The sequence below is a fragment of the Gopherus evgoodei genome, unplaced genomic scaffold (genome assembly GCF_007399415.2).
Source record: "Gopherus evgoodei ecotype Sinaloan lineage unplaced genomic scaffold, rGopEvg1_v1.p scaffold_37_arrow_ctg1, whole genome shotgun sequence".
In the NCBI taxonomy this organism is placed as follows: Eukaryota; Metazoa; Chordata; order Testudines; family Testudinidae; genus Gopherus; species Gopherus evgoodei.
The window spans coordinates 2,985,507-3,008,213 of record NW_022060049.1 but is presented as its reverse complement, the minus strand read 5'-3'; the positions used below and the strand labels follow the sequence as shown (position 1 = coordinate 3,008,213).

The 22,707-nt window shown below is 48.1% G+C and overlaps 1 protein-coding gene across 9 annotated transcripts in view; it reads right to left on the bottom strand.

Moving 5' to 3' along the window:
- EVI5L (ecotropic viral integration site 5 like) overlaps positions 1–22,707 on the bottom strand; it is a 97,974-nt gene that overhangs the window by 39,329 nt on the left and 35,938 nt on the right. For 7 of the 9 annotated variants that reach the window (XM_030545342.1, XM_030545349.1, XM_030545341.1 and 4 more), the window contains 7 exons: positions 22,153–22,242; positions 19,884–19,981; positions 18,360–18,420; positions 17,601–17,654; positions 16,028–16,060; positions 8,837–8,977; positions 2,725–2,853 (listed from right to left, as the gene is read on the bottom strand). In XM_030545342.1, the coding sequence (XP_030401202.1) occupies positions 2,725–2,853; positions 8,837–8,977; positions 16,028–16,060; positions 17,601–17,654; positions 18,360–18,420; positions 19,884–19,981; positions 22,153–22,242 (606 nt within the window). The remainder of the gene's footprint in view (positions 1–2,724; positions 2,854–8,836; positions 8,978–16,027; positions 16,061–17,600; positions 17,655–18,359; positions 18,421–19,883; positions 19,982–22,152; positions 22,243–22,707) is intronic. The other 2 variants (XM_030545344.1, XM_030545346.1) reach the window with 1 other exon arrangement.

Sequence of the window (22,707 nt, the reverse complement as noted above, 5' to 3'; positions counted from 1 at the left end):
GCCCATTGGAGGAGACAACCCCAGCCTGGGACAAGAAGCCTTGGATAGTTAACTCCTTCCCTCCTACCACCCTTGCTCTCAGCAGGATCAGAACGGCACAAGCAAACTGCTGGGGAGCATGTATTCTGCCATGTTAACCAGATCTGCAACCAGGCCGGGCTTGGCCCCAACACACTGAGCAGACCATGGTATAACCGGTGACCCCGATGCAAGGGGAGCTCTGTCTCCCTGGCCACTTAGCTCTTGGCCTTTCTTCCAAGGCGCTTTGAGAGGGAGCAGATTAGTGCCCACAGGTGGGTTTTTTGATATAAACTGGATTTGCACCAATCTCTCACTCAGTAGTTAAGTCTGCTGGCTTTGGGTCAGGTCTGCTGTGTGAGAGTTCTACTAGAACCATGTTCACCCTCTGAGCTGCCCCTCTCTTGCTCCCATAGGATTGCTGGCCAAACCTGAAACTGACCCGGCAGTAAATGCATAACCTTCCCATTGCCAGGTTTTGCAGACAGAACTGGTCTGGTTTTGCGAAGCACAAAAGTGCGCTGACGTGCAACTTACAACCATGCAGGAAGGAAATGGTTACAAGGCAAGGCCTTTTCTGGAAGGGGAGGGTTTATCTAGCTGCTTTTATTTTTAATCACGCTCTGATAACCATCTTCAGAGGTTTTCAAATCTAATCCCAGTTGCGACCGCAAAGGAAAAAATAAATCAAATGTACAATCACTTATTGCAGGATGGCCAAGGAAAAAGAAACGTGGGCAGAAAATCTTGTCTGCATGAGACCCCTGTCTGGGTTCAGTGTCCATGGGGACAGTGAATGGGTCCAGATGGATGCTGTGTAGTGTAGAGAGCCTTCTTAATATGACCCCCAAACAGTCGAGGAGGGTGTGTGTGTGATACAACCCTGTTCTCAGCAGAGGATTCAGGCTGAGCAAAAACAGCCACCGGTTACTAATTTATAGCAGCATCCAGAAGCCTTGATTGAGTTCAAGGATCCCACGGAAACAGAGAGGGGAAATGACTTGCCCAAGGCGAGACAGCAAGTCAGTGGCAGAGCTGAGAAAACGCTCAAAGGTCTCCTGACTCCTCCTATGCATGGCCCACCCTGCCTCTGTCTGCTAGTGACATGGATTCAACGGAAGATGTACTAGAGATACTGCAGCCTGAGTGAGGCAAATAAAGTAAGAGTCACAAAAAGCAGGCAGAAGCAGCCTTGTGCTGTGATCAAGTCAGGCAGCATCAGCCCAACTTTGCACTTGGATGGGAAACCACCAAGGAACACCTGGGGGCGCTGTACCACTGGAAGCAGTGCCTTTCAGAAGTCCAGGTGAGATCAGAGCCCCATTGGGCCAGAGGCTGCACAGGTCATGATTGGCATTCTTCTTCAGTTCCGGTCCTAAATTCTCCCTTAGTGTTGCTTTGTGCCATTGAACAAATGCTCCACCCTCAAAAGGTGACTGCATTTCAGTGGGGTAGGTGTGATCTCTGCACATAAAGCTAAGTGCTGTGGGATCCTTCAGGCTGAAGGGCACTCAGGCAGCAATTCTCAAACTGTGGGTCAGGAATCCAAAGTGGGTCGCAACCCCATTTTCATGGGGTCACCAGGGCTGGCATTAGCATTGCTTCAGCCTTGGGCGGCGAGGCTCAGGTTACAGCCCCCCTGCCTGGAGTTGAAGCCCTTTGGCTTCACCCCTGGGGTGGTGGGGCTTGGCTGGGCTCAGACTTTGGTCCCCCCTCTGATGGTCGTGTAGTAATTTTTGTTGTCAGAAGGGGGTTGCAGTGCAAGGAAGCGTTAGAACCCCTGCACTCCAGGAACACAGTTCATCTTCAACTCCCCATATAAGTGCTTGAAGCCCCCCCGACACTTTAATCACTATGATACACACAGCAGCTGCTGTCAATTTGATTCAGGCCCCACTAAAAGGAAGACTGAGTCTAGCTCAGGACTTCCTTTGCTTAGGATTATGAAGTACAATTAAACATCAGGCATGCACTTCACCAGCCTAAATCCACATGGAACAGATCAGTTAGCACCAGTGAGTATCTCAGGCCAGATCCCCAAATGGCATCAACTGGCTTATCTCCACTTAAGTCAATGGCACTATGCTGATTTACAGAAGCTGAGAATCTGATCCCTTTGCCTTTCATCCTGAGAGACCCCAATGCACTCTGCAAACTAAACAGGGCTCACTTAACTCCCCACTGAAATACACCCACTTCTTGGGGGACACAGCAGCTGTTTAACTACAGATCAGATGAGGATGGAAAATCCCACATCCTGCTGAACCTACAGGGAGGAGAGGGTCTACGTAGGCAGAACCCTTAGAATATCAGGGTTGGAAGGGACCTCAGGAGGTCATCTAGCCCAACCCCCTGCTCAAAGCAGGACTAATCCCCAGACAGTTTTTTACCCCAGTTCCCTAAATGGCCTCCTCAAGGACTGAACTCATAACTCTGGATTTAGCAGGCCAATGCTCAAACCACCAAGCTATCACTCTCCCCCAACCCTTCTATGGTACTGGACCCGGAGGGCTGGGCTAACAGCTCCACTTTTATGGAAAGCATCACGGGATCTTTAATGACCCTGAAGCCATCAGAGGCCTTGGTTTTACAATCCATCCTATAAAAGTAACAGACCTACCACAAGTTGTAGGGGCACAGGCTGCATGACTCCCACTGCACATTTAAACGATGCTGGAGCAGGGATTTCTCCCTCCCCACACACACCTTTTCCATGTCCAGCACTTTGTCTTGCATCTCCTTGAGTGCGCCCAGTGTCTCTGTCTCCCTCAGACGTGACTGCTCCAGCTCTGTTTCCAGGTGATTCACAAACTCCTCTGTGAACCGGGGGTTTCCCTGTGAGGAAGCAAAAAAACCCAAACCGGCATTGTTAACCAGGGAGGGGATCTTTAGCACTGAAACCACAGGCCTCTACCAAGTGAGGAACTCCTCGAGTGAGAGCAAGGCTGTTTTCGTTGAAGGGGCCAGCCTCTAAGGGGAGACATGCTCAAGGGCATGCTCTGCTCACCTTCCCTGCCACTCTTGGAGACACCCCCGAGTCGCTGCCCAGATTTGGAGTCTCTCTTCCTATAGACATGCCCTCTGAAGTGACAACTGCTCCCATCACTGCAACGCAGCAGCTCTGGGGTGGTAATTGGCACTGGGTAACAGATGTACAGCAATGCTACAGTTGAGGTGAATGAAGCTGGGCACCAGAGTTAATGCTCCTACTTTTGCAGAAAGAGCCAGAGGATCTTTAATGTCCATAAGCCTTCAAGGCCTTGGTCTTGTGTCTCATCCAAGAATCACAGTGAAGGCCAGCACAGCATCTCCTAGCAGCATGCTCCGAGATTTCTCCTTAAGGCTTCACATTGGACCAAACTGTCCAGGATTCAGCTTCTGGGGGCCCATTATCATGACACCTGAGCCAGCTGATTCCTAAGAGCCAGCTGACTGCTGCCTTGTCAGTCCCTGTTGACCTGTGGGACAAATGGACCCAACTCTTGTCACTGTACTGTGCACTGCCTGATGGGGTGAGACACTTAGCACCTGAATGTGGTGGCTGCTCTAGGTCTTCTTCTGAACCTTTTCTCCAGTGGCCACAGTTCTGGCGGGGATTAGGCATGCTCCAAGGAGGCGGCAGGCCACGAGGCTGCTTATGTGACACCCTGGGGCACTTAGAAGGGTAGCTGGGCGGGGATACCGTTGCTGGCTGCTGTAGGCTCTCCTGTAGTGGAATCCAGCTGGCTCTTCAATCTCACCCCCCACCCCACCCAATCTGAGCAGAGTGCTACTCTCCAGAGCATGCCTCAACCACAGCAACCTCCGCTGGGGGAAGGCTGGGGGAGCGCTGGCACAGCTCCTACCCACTGTAACCGTCTGCGCTATCGCAGCTGTTGGCAGTTCATCAGATAAACACCAGCTTGTTTTCTGGGGGAGAATTAAACACGATCCAATCCAGCCCATGGGAGGAGGAGTGGAGACCCCTCCTTGCAACCAGATGCAACCGCGAACCCAATACCCTTTGAATTTTGGAGTGCTTTGGATTGGAGGCCCTCTGTAGCTGTGGTTTTAGATTGGATCCAAAACCAAAAGGGGCCTAATTTCCGGTTCTGCTTTGGTTGGGACAGGAGACTTGCGCCAGCAGGGTGTGAGATCTCAGCACCCTGGAATCAGAGTTTTAGGGGCCAGATCCCTGGCTGGTGCAAATGGCCATCGCTGCATTGGAGTCAATGGGGCCAAATCCCCAGCTGGTATATAAACCAGCATCACTCCATTGGAATTAAAAGGACCAGATCCCCGGCTGATGGGATGCTGCATCAGAGTCAGTGGCAATTTATAGCAGCTGAGGTCTAGCCCTGGCACCCGTTTGGCCTCAAAGCTTAACCGAGATCCAAGCCAACCCTACCCAGCACCAAGCTTGAGTGGCAGAATCGTCATCTCCCATCAGTGAAGCAAGAACCCTCCCCAACCAGTTCCTCCCCATGCTGAGTGAATGCAGCTGCAATGAGAGCACCCCACAGGAGAGGAATATGCTGCTAGGGTGGGGGAGGGAACTGTCCCTGCCAAGGGGAGCATGATATGGGGACCTCGATCCCTCTATGGGTGGATGGACTAGATGGGCCCTAGGAGGGCTTGTCTATGATCACCCTGCACATTTCCAGCCAGTGGGAGGGGAGGTTACAGAGTCTGATAGCATAGCTGGTTTAAAGGCAGGCTGGAGAGTTTTGCGGCTGTTGCCATGTGAACGGAGATGATGGGGTTTATCAGATCTTGTGCTGGGGACACACGCTGATTACCGGTATGGGCTCAGGAAGGAATCTCCCACCACCACGCATCTGCAGCACTGTGGAATTGACCAGGTGCATTAAGGAGGAAGGAGGCAGGAGGCGTGGGGGGGTGAGATGGTTCCGCTTTCTATGAAGCTGTGGTTCTCCAGTTCTTTCAGTCTCCGGAGACCCAGCTCCCCACTTCCAATTCCCCATATCAGCCACCACCTGGATCTCCAAAGAACTGCCAGGAAGGGCTGTCACCACTGATGATCCAAAGGAGAGACTGCTCTGATGCCTTATGTAGTGGCCTCTGCCACAGTAGATGGGCCAATGCTCTGATCTGGTGTGGCAAAGCCCTGTCTTCTTAGAACCTGAACTCAGAATCAATCTAGCTGTGAATTCCCCTAGAACTGGAGAATTAAAGATGGATCACAGCTTCTCATCCTCCCCTCAGCTAGTGTAGGATTCTTCTCCTGGATGGTCTGGTGTTTTGCTTAGCAGCCTGAGATGTCCCTGGAGCTGCCCAAGAGAGAAGAGCTCTCTGACGCACAAAGGTCAGGTGTGAGGAGACTCCCTCATTTCACTCAGCCCATTTGCAAAAGACTTCTCATATGGGACAGTCCATGTGAACTGGCACCTTTGGTTTATGCCCAGAGGCTAACAGTTATCCCTCTCCAGCTATCAGTTCCCTACCCTGGGGTCTATGGCTTCCATCAGATTTCTCCTCTGAAATGAGTCAGGTGCACATGGAATTTGTTACATTTCTAGTGTAACACAGTGCTTCAACACACTCCGCATTTAACAGCAACACTCTGCCTATCTCCCACTCGAACAGCCCAACATGTTTTACAAACATTAAGTAACTTAGCATTACAATGCTCCTGTTGTGTAGAGAACTGTTATCCTCATTTGCAGCTGCAGAAACTGAGGCAGAGAGAGGTGTTGAGATTTTCCTGAGGTCACACAGTCAGTGGCAAAACCAGGAATAGAACCCAAGAGTCCGACCTCCCAGGCCCCTGCTAACTCACTAGTTCCCACTCCCCATGCAGAGCCAGGAACAGCACCCAGGAGTCCTGAGTCCCAGTCCCATGCTCTCACCAGAAGACCAGCCCTTCCTTCCCACAAAGAACCCGTTTGGGATGAACCAGAAGAGCTCATGAAGCAGACAAACCTCTAGGTTCTTTTTTTATGCCCATCCATGGTAGGCAGCTCTGCTTTCTAGGCACTATTGTTCTCCCTGTAACCACACAGCCCTGCATTCTCTCCTGGAGAGCTTTCACCTGGGGCTCTTTCCGAAGAAGAGCTACTGAGCATTGTTTTAAGCACAATGTTTGTTCGCTCTGTCCATTTGGTGAGAGCTCTGTATTTTTTGATGGAGTAAAATACCAGAGAGACTTCAGTTGCACACAGAAGGGGGGGATTCAAAGCTCTCCCCCTACCCAAGAAAAAACAACCTACTGCTTGGCCGTTTTTCCCACTTGCAAGGACACCTGTGAGATTCATAAGAAGCCCTCCCTGATCAAAAAGCTTCTGTCAAAGACAGGCAACAGGTGGCAAAGAGATTGGGCTCTCAGCAATGCACAGATGGTAACCTTTACACGGGAGTGTGTGTGTGAGTGAGACCATCACAGCCACCAAGCGCCCCTCTCACACACACTTAGCTTTTGCTTTGCTTTTGCTTTCATCTCTGTAACCTCCACTTAGTGGTTCAGCCCTGACTTCGCGGCAGCTCTAATGCCCACAACTGTCAACAGTACACGTCCCCAATTACTGTAGCAGCAATTAGAAAGCTCATTTGAGATCAGGGCCTAATTGCTGCACAGAAACAGAACGAGAAACAGTCCATGCCCCAAAGAGCTCAGAGTCTGAACAGAGAAAGGAAGGGAGCATTGTTATCCATCTTTTACAGGTGGAGAACTGGGGCCCAGAGACATGCAGGGATTTGTCCAAGCTCACACAGCGAGTCAGTGGCAAAGCTGAGAATGGAATCTAGATCTGAGTCCCAGCCAGGGCCTTAACCACAAGGTCGTCCTGCGTCATTCCTCTCTAGTTATTTTCACAGTACGGATATTAACTGTGTTATAACAAGCTCGGTCCCCAAGAGGGGGCTCCCTGCTGAAGGGCACACTCCAGCTGTTTGTTAGGGTAAGCTTTTAATTTCGGCTCTGGTCTGGATTCAGCGTAACACCAAAGCAACCTTTGCTACATCACTCATCTCCAGGGCCACTGCTGGAATCCACAAGCTCACCTCCACTGCTTCTTGCAAGAAGGGGAGTTTGACTATAGACAACAGTGACCAAAGTGGAACCAGCAGAGGCACCAACAATGATTTAAAAAAAAATAAAAATCAATTGATTTTTCAAAACATACCTTTGATTTTTTAAAATTTAAAGTATATATTTTTCCTTTTAAAAAATGAACATATTTAAAATTAAAAATTGAAGTTATGGCAATATATGTTAAGGCCTAAACTGACAGTAATCTATTAAAACAGTTTAAATTAAATAAAACATTTAATATTAAGCAATAAAAGTCTGCTGCTAAAGTTTTAAAGAAAATCAAACCACTGAACTGGTGGAAGACACTGGGCTCAGCACCTGCAACCAGAGTTTGTTGAAGTGCTAAATAAGTTTTTGACAGCAGTAGCTTCTTCTACAGGTGCAAAGAGAATATTTTCTTGATTTCAGTTTATTCAACTAGTTCAGTTCAAGGACTAGTTCACTGAAAGTTAAGAAACCAATTGGGAGTTGAAAAAGGAGGAAAACTTGTTTACCTTTTTCAAACTATGAATAAAAACTAAATGTTAGAGGATGAGATCTACTAGTTCTAAAATCTCGACGAGACAAGGTGGGTGAGGTAACATCTTTTATTAGACCAACTACTGTTGGTGAGAGACAAGCTTTACATACACTACATATTAAAATCTTGAAGGACATGTTTACCAGAAGCAGTTAGTTCAACTCATTATCAGATAATACCTTCTTTGTTCAATATATCAGTTAGTTTTAAATGCAAAATGTGTTTTGATTAACTTGTTTTTCTTACGTATACAGCACATTTAAGGTAGTTTTATTTAACTAATTTTTTTTAAAAAATGCTTCTTTTTGCACATTTTTAATTAAATTCCAATTTCTATCTAAATAGAGCTTGATACAATTCACAAATAAAAAATCAATCATGTAGAAGATAAATGCATCATTTACCATTTTATAACATTATAAAAAAGTAAACATTAAGACTCTGAATAAATGAATATTAAGCTCTATAACTGTGTAAATAAATATGTATAAATATAGTGTATCCTGCTGGTGAGCAAAAAGAAGTTCCAAGTTTAATGTAAAGCTTATAGTTTGGTGCAAATCAACATGTTTTAATGGTTACCAACCCATGAGAATCTACACCTCTTTAGAACAATAACTAAAAAGTGCAAACACAAAACAAGATCAAAATAAATTATTTAAATCACTTTGATTTAAATCAATCCACCATAAACCCTGTCCAGAGACCAAAGATGGTCTTGTGGTTAAACTGCTGAATTAGAACTCAGAAGATGTACATTCAATTCCTAGCTCTACCAAAGGCTTCCAGGGCATAGCTCTGTGCCTCAGTTTCCCAAGGTATAAAATGGGGCTATTAATCCTTCCTTTGCATCATTTGAGTGTAAGTTCCAGGGCAGGGATTGTCTGTGCAGTGCCTGGCACTACAGGGCCCCAATTTTAGTTGGCGTCTCTGGGTGCTACCCTAATACAAATATTACATTATTTTGCTCCAGCTAAATGGCAGCTCCCTGAACATCTGGGATGCAGGATCCCAAAATGGCATCATGTGACTAAATCGTGCCCAGCTATATGTGCAGCTGAACTAGCATGGGCAGGCCCAGCTGCTATTTGCCCAAGGGAAAGCTGCGCTGGTGCACATCAGGACATACAGCTGCTTTGACCATCTATCCAGAGGTTCCAGTAAGCAGGGCAAATCCCCAGGCCTGCATTTTTAGTGCCACCTGGCACCCTGTGTCATAGTCCCACCCTATGCCCCCTCAGCAGTGCCACCCTAGCCTGCTGCCTCACCTGTTGGTCCTGCAGCTGTCGGATGGTGCTCTGGGCCTTCTGCAGGTTCTCCGTGGCTGAGCTGCACTGCTGCTTCACCACTGCCAACTCTCGCTTGATGATGTAATTCTCTTCGGCCTCCTGTGCGCGGGTGACTTGGCCCTGGAGGGGAGAGGGGGAAGAGGAGAGGGAAAGAGAATGTCAAAGGAAACACCTTCAACATGCTCCATGTGCATCTGCATGGGAATTCTCTCTCTGGGCCTCATGCAGTGGCTGGGATCACAGCCCGGTGGGATCAGATTTACCAGAAAGAAGTGAATTCCCCAAGGGGCCGCCTATGCCTCAGACAGCTCTGTCAGCAGCTGCCCAACCTTCCGCTGACAATACTTCAGTGACAGTTACCCCTTCTGTCTATAAGGTTACCACTTGCCACAGTGTCTTTCAGCTAAAGTATACAGAGATGGGAGTCAGGACTCCTGAGTTCCATTTCTAGCTCTGGGAGAAGAGTGTGATCAAGTGACATCAGAGGGATGGGACTCAGGACACCTGGATTAGAGTCTCAGATCTTGGAGGGGAGTGCGGTCTAGTGGTGAGAGCGGGGGACCTCTGGGGTTCTGCAACTGTGACCTTGCCTGCTTTACAAGGAGGCATACAACATATTAACGCTCATCCCTTTTAGACCCGTTTTCGTGCACAGGCCAGACAAGGCTTTAGAATAGTGAGTAAATGGCATTATCCTTATTTTACAGCTGGGTAAACTGAGGCACAGAAAGGCAGCGGGGAAGTGACTGTTAGTCAGTGTAAAGCTCAGGATCAGAACATAGAGGGGACCTGACGCCTAGCACCCTGTCCCGTCCACTGGGTCACAACATCTCATTTACTCACTGATGTGTCTGGACAACCCCCTCCCCAAAAATCAGTTACTGATCAGACTGGCCTGTGAACATCCTGCTAGCAAGAGGATGAGTGCCACCAGGGAGCCAGGACTCCTGGGTTCTATTCCCAACACTGAGAGACAATGTCTCTACTGGTTAGAACAGGGAACTAGATCACCTGACTTGTATTTATTGTACTGGGGGGGGGGGCAGCACAGTGTAGTGCTTAGAGCAGAGGGGAGGGATTGGGAATCAGGGGCTCCTGGCTCTCCCACTGACCCTCTGTCACCAGACTGGAGGATCCTCTGGCCTAGAGATCCTAAGAATGAACACCAGGCATTGGTGACTTCCTGATGGGTGAGAATTCGAAAGGCCCTAGAATACTGTATTGGGCAGAGGGACTGGTGCAAAACTTGCACAAAAGGTCATTTACTTTGTGCATATGTGCACACTGCCTCACCCAATGCAGATCATAAAGTCTGCATATGCATGTGCATGGGGCCATTTACTTTGCGTGGTCATTTCTGGGTGTGTACAGCGCCTAGCACCCTATCAAAGGAGGTCATTTACTCTGCATGTGGGTGGTTGCAGTGCCGAGCGTAACAAGGCACCAATGTGATTGGACTTCAGGTGCCATGACCATCGAAATATTAAATTCTCATCATGATGGTGCTGAGAGCTGGCAGTGCCTGCGCCCCCAGTGGATGAGCTCAGTTTCCTCTCTCGAAGCCTCTGTTCTCAGCTCCACAGGGTTGCTTTAGCCCTGTCTCTCTGAGGGCAATCAGGTTCTCAAGTGTTCACCAGGGTACAGACACGGGGTCTCATCTACTTGGTGAAGAGAACCACTGCACTTTTCACCAAGAGTGGGCTCAGTGACAGCCTCTAGCCAAAATTTGCCCTCATCCCCCTAGCTACCTTTCTCCACCCCAGAGATGGCTGTGTTTGCAGAGGAGCTGTATGCAGCTGGCATGAGAAATGCTTTGAAATATAAAGTATTAATACTAATGACATGATAGCTACATTACACCTTATCATACCAGCTCAACAAATGATGCCAGCCTTCATGCCTCACGTCTCCTCCCACTCCTATCTCTGTATGCAGCAGACCCTCCAGCCTGGTTCACCTACCCTCTGCCCCTTCTCCTGGTTCAAATCTCTCCTCACATGTGACATGGGTGAGTGGGACATGCAGGAAGGGGTTAAACCTCTTCTCTGAGCACGATGGAGGAAGTTGGCCTTGAAAGCCTGCCAAGGTAAGGAGCTGTGAGCTGTGGCTTGCTAAGCTGATAGGAAGAGGCACTGATAGCTGGGCCTCTGTGACGTTATTGACATGAACTGGGACCGTATAGATCATTGTTGCAACCAAAGTCCTGTAGTGGCACCAAATCTTGTATAAAGGGGGTCAAATAAGGTGTCTAAGACAAGGTTATGGTATGCTGATTATCTGTATATGTGTATCATTTTTATAGTTGAAGTTATGAATATTGGCTCTATGCTGTCTGTATTTCAAACTTCTGCTATGCCTCTGGGTGACACGCCAGACAAGTTGGTGTCAGGTCTGCCTAGCCTGCTTGATGGCCCATTAAGGACCATCAACTACCCAACTGACCCACTGAGAGAAGGCAGATAGGCCTTGCGACCCAGCAACGTATGCAGGGACTGGCCCATGTGACTCCAGACTCCATTTTGCTGTAATTTTCCACAGTAGGAACAAAGAAGTGTTCTTACACCTGGGAAAAGCCTATAAAAGGCTGATGCCTCATCTCCATCTTGTCTTCAATCCTGCTTCTTACCTCTGGAGGGACTTTGCTACAAACTGAAGCTCTGAACAAAGGATTGAATGACCCATCCCAACTGTGGATGCACTCCAGTGACTTGATTTTGAACCTGCAGTTTATTCTATCACTGCTATAAGCCTGAACCAAGAACTTTGCCATTACTGTATGTAATTGATTCCGTGTCACCAATTCTAGCTCTCATCTCTATCTTTTTTCTTTTATGAATAAACCTTTAGATTTTAGATTCTAAAGGATTGGCAACAGTGTGATTTGTGGGTAAGATCTGATGTGTATATTGACCTGGGTCTGGGGCTTGGTCCTTTGGGATTGAGAGAACCTTTTCTTTTACTGGGGTGTTGGTTTTCATAACCATTAGTTCCCATAACAAGTGGCACTGGTGAGTGTCTAAGGAAATTACATGTGTGACTTGTGGTTAGCCAGGAGGGTGAGACCAAAGTCCTCTTTGTCTGGCTGGTTTGGTTTGCCTTAGAGGTGGAAACCCCCCAGCCTTGGGCTGTAACTGCCCTGCTTTAAGCAGTTTGTCCTGAATTGGCACTCTCAGTTGGGTCCCGCAAGAACCAGCATCGTTACAGCCTCCCAGGTGAGGGAAGCCATAGTGGTCTCCTCCAGTGGAGAAGACTCCAGAGCAAGCCCTGGATTAGGCAGAGGACTTGGCATTGAGGAATGCACTGGGGCTAAGGGCTGTAATTCAAGAGACATTCTGGTTGGGTTTGTTTAGTTTCATTGAGACACACTGCCCAGGAAAACTGCCTTGGGACTTTTATCTTCCTCTAGCCAAGAGCCACACTTTTCATGATCTGACTTAAAGAGTCCATGACCCTCCCTTCTCTCCCCACGAGGATGGCCCAGTGGTCTCACGACAGATTCCTCACTGCTGTGCCAGCCCTGACGAGGGAGAGTTCTTAGCTAAGAAGAGCTAATGGGGCTGACTCTGCTGAACACGGTGCTGGCAGCATGAAGCGAGCACAATCAGTGGTGTAAAGGGGAACTGGAGTAAATGAGAATGTGGCCCTAGTTGAGGCTGGCTGTACACAACCAAAATTGAGTGGGATCACTACAGCAAGCCCCTTTCTCCCCCACCCGCTCCCAGGCTTGGGAGGAGTTCTCCGTAAATACCCACAAAGCCACTGTCCTCCTTCAAACACTCCTTTGCCACAATTTTACAAAACCCTTGACACTGAGGAGACTGCTGGTGTGCTGAGCCCACTGCCTATCAGGCTGTCCAGTACTGTCTCACTGTTTCCTTGTACTGCTTTGTTGGCTGGTATTCATCTGCTGTCTCTTGTCTTAGATCTGAAGTTCTCAAACTTCGGGCTGTTCCCATTTAGGGGAGCACGGAGGAATGTTCATAGGGGCAAGGCGGGCCAGGCCAGCCTCCACAGGGGGAAAGGAGGGAGCACCACCCAGCCCTGCTCCCAGCACCATGCCTGCCTCTGACATGGCTCCACCCCAGCCCAACTCCTGGCCACAACTCTGGCCTCAGACCCACTCCAAGCTGTAGCCCCAGCCTCATCCCCCTTACTCTGCCTGATTCCCCCTCCCCCAGAGCTGCAGCACTGCTCCTGGCCCTGGAGGGGTTGTGGGGGGGGGATTAGACAGGGGGAAGGAGGGGCCCGACTCAAAAGTTTGGGGACCACTGTCTTAGATGGGGAGCTCTTTGGGACAGGGACCATCATTCTGTTGGGTGTTTGTACAGCAATTAGCACAATGAGGGTCTGAGCCATGACTGGGGCTCCAAGGTGTTACAATACAAATAAATCAATGTAGCTGCACCAGCACAACCAGTAATGGTATGCAGCACTGGTGCTAACACAGGTGTTAATTACCAGTTTAAGGTGCACTGCATCTCAACAGAGGTGTGCAGTGGTTTAATTACAGCAGTTTAGTTACACAAGGGTGAATTTCTAGTTATTCCTGCCTTGTCCTTGACTTTGCTTTCTCGCTTCAGTTTACATTTTCTACAGCACTAAGTGATTGGTTGGCATTTAACAAATGGCATGATGAACTCAAAGCCCTCAAGCCCTGCTCCCAGAAGAGGAATGCACACCAGTGTGAACACCGGCCTCAGTGTCCTCAGCCAGTTTAACTAAAACCACTTCAGTTAAATCAGTGCAAACTCATTATGGAGCCACTCATAAAAGGTAACTCAAACCCAATTTGTCAATATAGGTTAAAACAGGAAGAAACTGACTTAAGTTAAGTTGTTATAAACCTGGTTTACATACATTTAAGTGCCTGCACAGGGGTTTGCACTGGTTTAAGCATCACCCCTTGAGTAAAGTCAGCGTGGAGACTAAGCTGTAGTATTTCAGCTTTGTGGCTTTGGCTTTTGAAACATACTTAATGCACATAAGTGGCTGTGCTAACCCCACTGCTATTTTTAATGCTAGCGTGTTCTAGAGGCTCTCACTCATGGCCTCCATAGAAGCAGCAAAGCTGGGAGCTGCAATACAATCAGGAAGTTGGCCTCAGAAGCCTGATGCTGTTAGCCGATGGCTTCCATTGCCCCACCTTAGTCCATTTTGCACTGAAGACCCTGGCCCAATGCTTAGATGGCAATGCAGACCCCCCTAGTGACTGCAGGTGGGGATCGCAGTGTGAGGTGGGCATTTCCAACCCTAAATTTGTTTTGACTGAAGTGAGGCACAGCTGGGGTCCATCCCATCTTCTGGTTCTAGGAGTCAGGGGCAATGGGTATCAAAGTTAGAGTTTTCCCCCACCCTCGTGGCACAGCATTGTGGGTCTCTTCATCACACTGCTCCAATGACCGCTATTAACTAGAGTGGACTAGGCCAGAGAGTAAAACAAGGCTCACTGCTCCTTCATGTAGGAGGCAGGGGAGAAGGGTGATAATGCCATGCAAGGGCTGCTTAGAGAGTTGGGAGCTATATACTGCATACACAAGAGTTGACCCACCTTGCATAAAAACAGCCATGTTGGGTCAGACCAAAGGTCCATCTAGCCCAGTATCCTGTCTTCTGACAGTGGCCAATGCCAGGTGCCCCACAGGGAACGAACAGAACAGGTGATCATGAAGTGAGCCATCCCATTGCCCATTTCCAATTTCTGGCAAACAGAGGCTAGTGACACCATCCCTGGACATCTTGGCTAATAGCCATCAATGGACCTGTCCTCCATGAACTTACTTAGTTCTTTTCTGGACCTTGTGATAGTCTTGGCCTTCACAGCATCCTCTGGCAAGGAGTTCCAAAGGCTGACTGTGTATTGTGTGAAGAAATACTTCCTTGTGTTTGTTTTAAATCTGGTGCTTATTCATTTCATTTGTTAACCCCTCGTTCTTGTGTTACGAAACATAAACAACACTTCCTTATTTATTTTCTCCACACCAGTCATGAATTTATAGACCTCTATCATATCCTCCCTTAGTTATCTCAAAGTCCCAGTGTGATTAACTGATGCTGTTCCATACCCCTAATTGTTTTTGTTGCCCTTTTCTGTACCTTTTCCAATTCTAATATATCTTGTTTGGAGATGGGACAACCACATCTGCACACAGTATTCAAGATGGGGGCATACCATGGATTTATACAGAGGTAATTTGAGACAGAACCACCTGCCTCTGCAGGGCACTTTAGATCTTCCCACGCTAGTGGCATAGTTACAGTGGTAAGTCCTGCAGGAACCACAGTTATAGCAGGGACCCGCTTTGCTCAGGTTTGCTACAATAGATCACAGGATGCGCTCCCCACTCTCACCCTTGTGCCCCAGTGGTTAAAGGGATCCTAATGTGCTTTACAGCAGCTGGACATTTCTAGAATCCTCTAGCCAGGTATAGCAGATAGGGTAGTATATAGACAGCACTCCCACACCTCACGCTGGCTCCTCCCTGATGTGGAGGGGCCAGCTTTGTGGCTGTCAGAATGACCTTCTCTGCCCTATTCAATGCTTGGCTGAAGACTGTCAACATGCATAACTTACAGTGTAGTGTCAGTTAAGCAGCAAGAATGGTCTTGCGGCTGAAGACTCAGGAGGTCTGAGTGCCAGTTCCCACCCTAGCTCCACACTTGCTGTGGAACCTGGGCAAGTCACTTCAAGTTTCCCAGCTGCAAAACAAGGATAGGATTGCCTGCCTTATCTAGTCAGGCTGAAATAATTTTGGTAGCAGGGCTACTCTCTGAATGTCTGCCTGAAGATCAAGGGCCAGATCCCCAGCTATTATAAACTGAAAGCGCTCTAGTGAAGTCAATAACACTATGCCAATTTACACCCACTGGGGATCTGGCCCTTTTATTTGAATAGAGCTTTGCTGATTTATAGCAACTGAGGCTCTGGCCCCAAAAATTCTTTCAAGTATGTGTTTCAGAGAACTTTGGTGGGAGAAGGGACTTCTTAAGTTTTGTGATAAAGGACAGAGTCACTTGTAACCCTTTGAATCTGGCGTGGGAGTGCTGCTCTAACCCTGTATAAAAAGAAGTGGAGCAAATGCAAATCACACACAGAGTGGGTGCAGCTGTTTTGTTTCTAGACTGAAAGGTAAAACCAAATAAAGAGAGATGAAAATAAAGCTTTTACAGTACCTGGATCAGTCTATCTGCCAAGGCAGCGCTCTCCTAGTGGAGATCCAGACAGGGAAGGAAAGATGAAGAAAGAAAGAAAGAAAAAGAAAAAACGAAAAAAAAGACACGACAATAACAAGGTCATTGCAGAAGTGCTTCAACCACAGCTAGAAGCACACAGTACAGCAAGACTTAGCAGCAGGAGGAGGAGAACCCAGCAGAGCCCAGTGAGATAAGTGCACCCAAGAAGCGAAGTCTTCCAGATCAGCTAGTGTGGGGGGGGGGTGGGGGGTGTCCACACTTTTTCACTTGACTACCTTTTGTTGTAAACAGTGGCAGCCTGGCAGAAGCCACCCCAAATCTGTATGGGAATTTGTCCAACAAGTGTCTCCCTCGATAGGAGGCTAATTGCTTGTTGTGTTCACTAGCAATAAACCTGCCATTGACTAGCAATAAACTTGCCATTGATTAGCTGGGTCTGAACCCTTCAGTTCCAGAGGGATAGAGAGCTGCTATGACAGACTTTAGGGCCATATGCTGCCTACAGACCTTGAAGATGTTCTCAGTGATGCCCTACAAGATCATAGTAATTAGCAATGGAAAAATCCATGAGAACCAGAGTCCTTACCACCTGGAAAGATAATACTAAATACTTGATCTTGGCAAGTGCTGTCAGAGAGAGGACCTAGCCTCTAGCGCCTGATTTTACAGAGGTGCCGAACGCACACATTTATCTGTGGAGGTGGATGGGAGCTGCAGGTGCTCAGCACCTCTGAAGCTCAGGACTACAGTGCAGGACAGCAGCGCAGATAGGCTAGTAGATGACCCTTGGTCATGCATGGGGCCAGGAAGCCGTAGGGTAATCAGGGATTCTCTCTGGTTCTGTAGATTTTCCTTTCAAGCTTTATTTAAATCCATTTTGTAAGTTTTTTACACAAGAACTAAGTAGTCTGAAGTATTTTACAGTGTGAGGCTGAGGTACAAAACTCAATGGCAGGGCAATCAAATCAATGGCAGGCCAGGTAAATAAGTTTTAAAAGCCACACTAAAGTACGGTCAGTGCCACATGGGAAAAGAAATCAGGCACTCTGCTCAGTTCCAGAGATGCTCTTTTACAAGTGACCTCAGCATGTCTTCAGGACTTGGGCTCTATACATTTTATTCTGCAGCTGAAGATTAAAAAAAAAAAAAAAAAAAAAACCCAAAAAACCAAACAACAATCTAACCATCAGTTCAGTGAGCTGGCAAGTAAGATTTAATGTGCTTTAGCATCTCATCCAGCTTGCAAAATGTTTGAACACAAAAGCATCACTTCAATAGTTACCCTGAGAGTATGTCTAGTCCCTGCCCTTTGACCCAGCTCCAAAGCCTTCCTTTAGGAGCCATCACTATTGTCGACAGTGCATTAGACTGACATGCTAGGCAGGGGTGTGAGCTTATGATGCGGCCTACATGGCCTGGCCTAATGGTTGCCTTTCCTGGGCATGCTGATAGTGAGCTGGGACAGGCGGCTGTGCAAGGCCTCGTTCTTGGAAGCCAAGCTAGTCTGGAAGTGGAGGAGGTGGATTCGCACACGGCCCGGCATGCCTCTCACCTTCTCCAGGGTCTCAATCCGCTGTTTCAAGAGGCGGTTCTCAGTCCGGAGCCTCTGCAGAGGAAGAAGCGAGACATCAACAGGAGCTTCCTGTGTGCAAGCCTGGCCTTATTAAACAGGTTGGGTCTGCCCTCTACTGGGAAGTAACTGAAAATCACAGCAAGTGATGGACCAGAGACCTAAAGAGAGAACTTCTGGGGTGCAGAAAACCCTTTGCCAGTGCTTTGGGGTAAGTTCCAAATTCAGCCATAAGAATGAAGCAGGAGTAATCTCTTACATTTACATAGTGCCTTTCATTCCCTAGGAACCCAGACAGTATACATAGGGATCACCTCATTCATCTCTGAAGTGCAGCTGTCTCTGGGGTGGAACATGGCAGCTGTTTAACAGCATGCAGTACCACGGCACAAAAAATGAAGGGGACATCCGACTGAAGTTGCTGGGGGAATTTCAGTACCCAAGCGCCGTTAGTTACACAAATGTGAAAGGCCAGATGGGAGAGGGGGGCATCTGTGTTATGCTTATAAGAAGCACGTGGGATCTTTTTCAGGGGAAAAGGTCTATAAAGCAGTAATCTCTGTCCCTACAGGGCTAACTTTGGATAATGGTGCTGGAGCACCAATAAGAAGCATTAGAGGCAGTGATCTGAGGAGCTTTCAGAGTTAAACTAAGGTGGCTCCCATAACCTTTCCCTCTGTGTGCTGCTGTGATACAGACAATGCTAGAGCAAGAAGGGCATGGAGCAAAGAAAGGACTTACTTTGATCTCAATCTGCTCCTCCATCTCTTTGTTTTTGATTGCAGCATACTCCTTCTCCAGCCTGAGACAGACATGAAAGCCAGGTTGGATCAAATGTGCTTCAGACCCACACACCCCCTGCCCCAAGCAGAGCGCTCAGGGTCAGTGGGTACACCTGCAAAGGACAGGAGCTAACAATCTAGGCTAACATCACAACTCCCCTGCAGTGCCTTGTGCTGAGGCCCATGTGGCAACAGGTCACATGTATTGAAGCTTCTGGTCATGATGGGGCAAATTCGTGACCCTGGATTGGAGGTTTTACATATGTGCTGATTTTTTTTACAAACAAACACACTGCCTCACCCAAGGATTATACTTTTAAGTCCCCTAGCTGCATGTTGGAGGTCTTACACACTCGTAATCAACTTAAAGACCTACCACTGACACACTCCGGTTCTCAGCTCCTACTGCCTGCTGCTCAGTTGGAGCCATAATCCCAAAGAACATGGCATCCAGATCAGCTGATGAGCAGCACAATGGGCGGTCACAGGCCGAGGATCAAGATTTGTGGTGAGGAGTGAGCAGCAGCACAAGAGGAACAGAGAGCTTGTGTGCCTAGGAGTGTCCTCAATACCATTCCTTAAACTCACCTCTCCAAGCAATCCGCCCCTGCCCTCGAATGAACCCTTTGGCTATGTTTCATGGTTCTGCTGTTGGATAACAATCTGTCTCTCATTACTGTGTGCTCCCAAAGAGATTCTCCTTTCTGTGCCATCTTTTGGGGAAGGGGACAGTTTTGCTCACTACACAGTACTGTCAGAGCTGGGAAGACCCAGCCTAACTGAAGGGCACTAGTCATTCAGGCAATTTACAATAAGGCAGAACAGCTACTGTAGGCTACCACGGGGGTAGGAAGTAACTAGCCCCTTAACTGAACTACAAGCAAAACTGGAATAGGCCAATTTTGCCTGATCTTTGTCTTTCCATCTTCTGCACCCTCCTTCACACCAAGTGCCAGGATGACTGTCCTCACTTAAGAGATTCAAATTGCAGGTTTCTATTTTCCAGGAGAGGAAGGCAGGTGGTCATAGCATCCCCTGCTTGCATAATGGGAGATGGGTATAGCTCCTGCCCCAAACTTCCACTTCCTTGGATACACAAAATTCCCCCTCAACTCCTAACAAAGGCAGAGTCCCTGTCAAGGCCAAGCAGCTCTGCTGCCATCAGGCTGCCTTGTCTATAGTGCGGGAAAGCTTTCATGGCCTCCCACAAGCCCATCAGACCTGCTGTCAGAGAAGGCAGTAATTCCCTTGTTATTAGTGAGTCCTCCCGCACAGCACTCACTCATCTCTTCTCTATTTTCACTGCTGCTTGCTGTGTGGCTCTAATGAATATCTAGAAGAGCCCACAATGCACGCTCCCTTTACGTTCCCTGTCTTCCTGCTTAAGTCTAGTGCAGGATCCTCGAAATAGCACAGACCAGGGAGAGATTTTTCTGCCAGTTGCCTGTCTAGGATCTTTCACAGAGCGAGGGAGCAAACTTACCTCTTCATTTTCTTAGGGTTGTACTTGACCTGATATGCCTTCAGGATCAACTTGTCCGGGCAACTGTCGAACTGATGAGGAATCACCTTCTGGAAATACTGTGGAAAGGGAGCAGAGGGCAGGATGCATTTCTCCGAGTCCCTTTTGAGCACTCTAATAAATTCTACCCACTCTCCCCAAATCTCCTCCCATCCTCTTCATTCAGTACTTGCTTTCCCTCTCAAGCCAGAGCAGACAGCCCAGGAACTTGCCTTCCCTGTGCTACCTGGGCTCTAGTGGTTTCGGACCTTCTTGAGCAATCACTAGAAGTCTCTTACTAGTGATTAGTTCCTTAGGGTTTCAGACCTGAGTGTTTCAAGTGCACCTGTGGAACGTGGGACTCTTCCTGAGCAGCACTTGGGTATGTTCAGTATCTGGAAAGCCTCCAAAGTTCCAGCTTCAGCAGCCAGGGAAAAGCGTGGGGAGCACAGCTTCATGAGAAGAAGCTGGATGTCTGGAGTCAGTGGGGGGCGGGGGGGAAAGAGATAAAAACAGGAGGGTATTTCTAGGAATTCTGGAGGGGATTATACCCCTTCCCCCATTTATGGCCCAGGTTCATGAACTGGCTCCCAGGGCAGCATGGACAATGCACCATTCTTGGCATTTTTATAGTTCTTATCTTAATATCAGAGGGGTGAGTTAGGGGAAACTGAGGAACAGGCAGATGACATGACTTGTAGGCACAGGAGCTTATCTAATACTGTCAGCTTCAAACACACAGAGGATGTTCATGTGGTTGGTCTTGGGACATCTCAAATTCAACAGAATAACTGAAAGTTATGCCTCATAGTGCCCAGGCTGCAGGGGGACTGAAAGGAAAATTACTCTGCAGTCTAAGCAGGCCTGAAAGCGCTTCTTCACCTTCTGTCTGGTGCATGACATGGACAGCACAGCGAGTTAGAGCTGTAACTGCTGTTGGGCCAGGCTCACAAAGCCCAATTGTATTTAACACAGTAATGCATTCTCTTGTGATGCAATTGTTTTATTCGCCTTTCCCACCAATTGCTTGGACTCAGCAGTGGGTCCCATGCAGCCAAGAGGTTGGTACTGCATCATCTGCAGTCTAAGCAGAACAAGAGTCACAGGGCTGTAAGATTAACCCTGTGCATGGCACTGTTGGGATAAATCTTACACATTGCAGGCAACTATTTCACCGTTTGGAGAGTCAGAATATCTACTGGGGATTCTTTCACATCTCACCTTCGAAATTGTGCATGAGGAAAAAGGAAACTGCCTGTAGAAGTTGCTTAAATTCACTTTTCACAAAGATCTGGACTTAGGTTCTGGGCTAGACTGGGACTAGAGGGTGGCAGGATGTAAGACGCTGGTCAGACTTCTGGCCCACTGAGTTTCAGAAGCATGGCAGGATGAGCCTCTTCAAGGCTGGAAGCACACCAGTGTTACACAGAGCAGTGTCACACCACAAGAGCTTCAGCCCACTCTGCGCTGATGCATGGGTCAGTCACTAGGAAATGTGCTGACTTTGGGAGTTATACAGGGCTTCTTCTATTTATACACTGGGCATGGCCAGCCAATCAGAGCTCAACAGGATTATGGGTAGGGCCCTACCAAATTCCTAGCCATGAAAAACGTGACAGACTGAAATCTGGCTCCCCTCATGCAATCTGGTCTTGTGTGCTTTTAACCTGTACTATACAGATTTCACTGAGTAGAAATCAGGGGTCCTGACCCAAAAGGGCGTTGCAGGGGCATTGCAAGGTTATTTCAGGAGGGGGAGTGTCATGGTATTGCCCTTACTTCTGCACTGCTTTCAGAACTGGGCAGCTGGAGAGTGACGGCTGTTGGCCAAGCGCCCAGCTCTGAAGGCAGCCCCCCTGCCAGCAGCAGCACAGAAATAAGGGTGGCAATACCATATCATGTCACCCTTACTTCCTGGCCAGCAGCCACCACTCTCCAGCTCAGAAGGCAGTGCTGCCACCAGCAGTAGCGCAGAAGTCAGGGTAGCAGTATCACAACCCCCCCTGTACTATAACCTTGCAACCCCCCTCCACAACTCCTTTTTGTGTCAGGACCATTATAATTACAACACCATGAAATTTCAGATTTGAATAGGTGAAATCATGAAATTTACGATTTCTAAAATCCTATGACCATGAAATTGACCAAAATGGACATGAATTTGGTGGGGCTCTTTCTACCACAACTGCATGGCTGAAGTATAAATCCCTCCCTAGAGGGCAGTTTGAGTGCAATGCGTAGCTGCTCTGACCTGCGACATCCCCTCCATATCCAGCTGCATCAGCTCTGCCTGGTTGAACTGCAGGAGGGCCATCCCCACACGGAAGACGATCTCCAGCCCCTATGGCGAAGCACAGAGAAGTTTCAGCCCCTGACACAAGGCTCACGTGGCATTTGAGAGTGCAATAAAAATTAGGTGCCCAAGCTCTGAGCTGCAGAGAGGAGGAGGACAGGGAAAGGCACCCGAGGCCTGATTCTCATTTACAACCGGGCCCAGATATCACTCTGGCAATAAAAAGAGCCTTAAAGTAAATGTAATTTATGCCCACACTAAGCTCCCTTTACCCTGCCAAAGCAATGATGATACAGGAACTTCACTGCCAGAGCCACATAGAGGGGCCTTTAGCACAACTGTGAATTAGGCCCTGAATTTCTAGTGGGTCACACAAAAGCCTCACTGGGGGAAAATTGTGTCAGTTTCCTTAGGATCAGCTAGAAGTTAAAGCTTACATCTCAAATCTGCACATACTGTGTGGGGAACCCAAACTCTGACCAGCTCAATGGTCCCTAAAGGCAACTTGCCAGG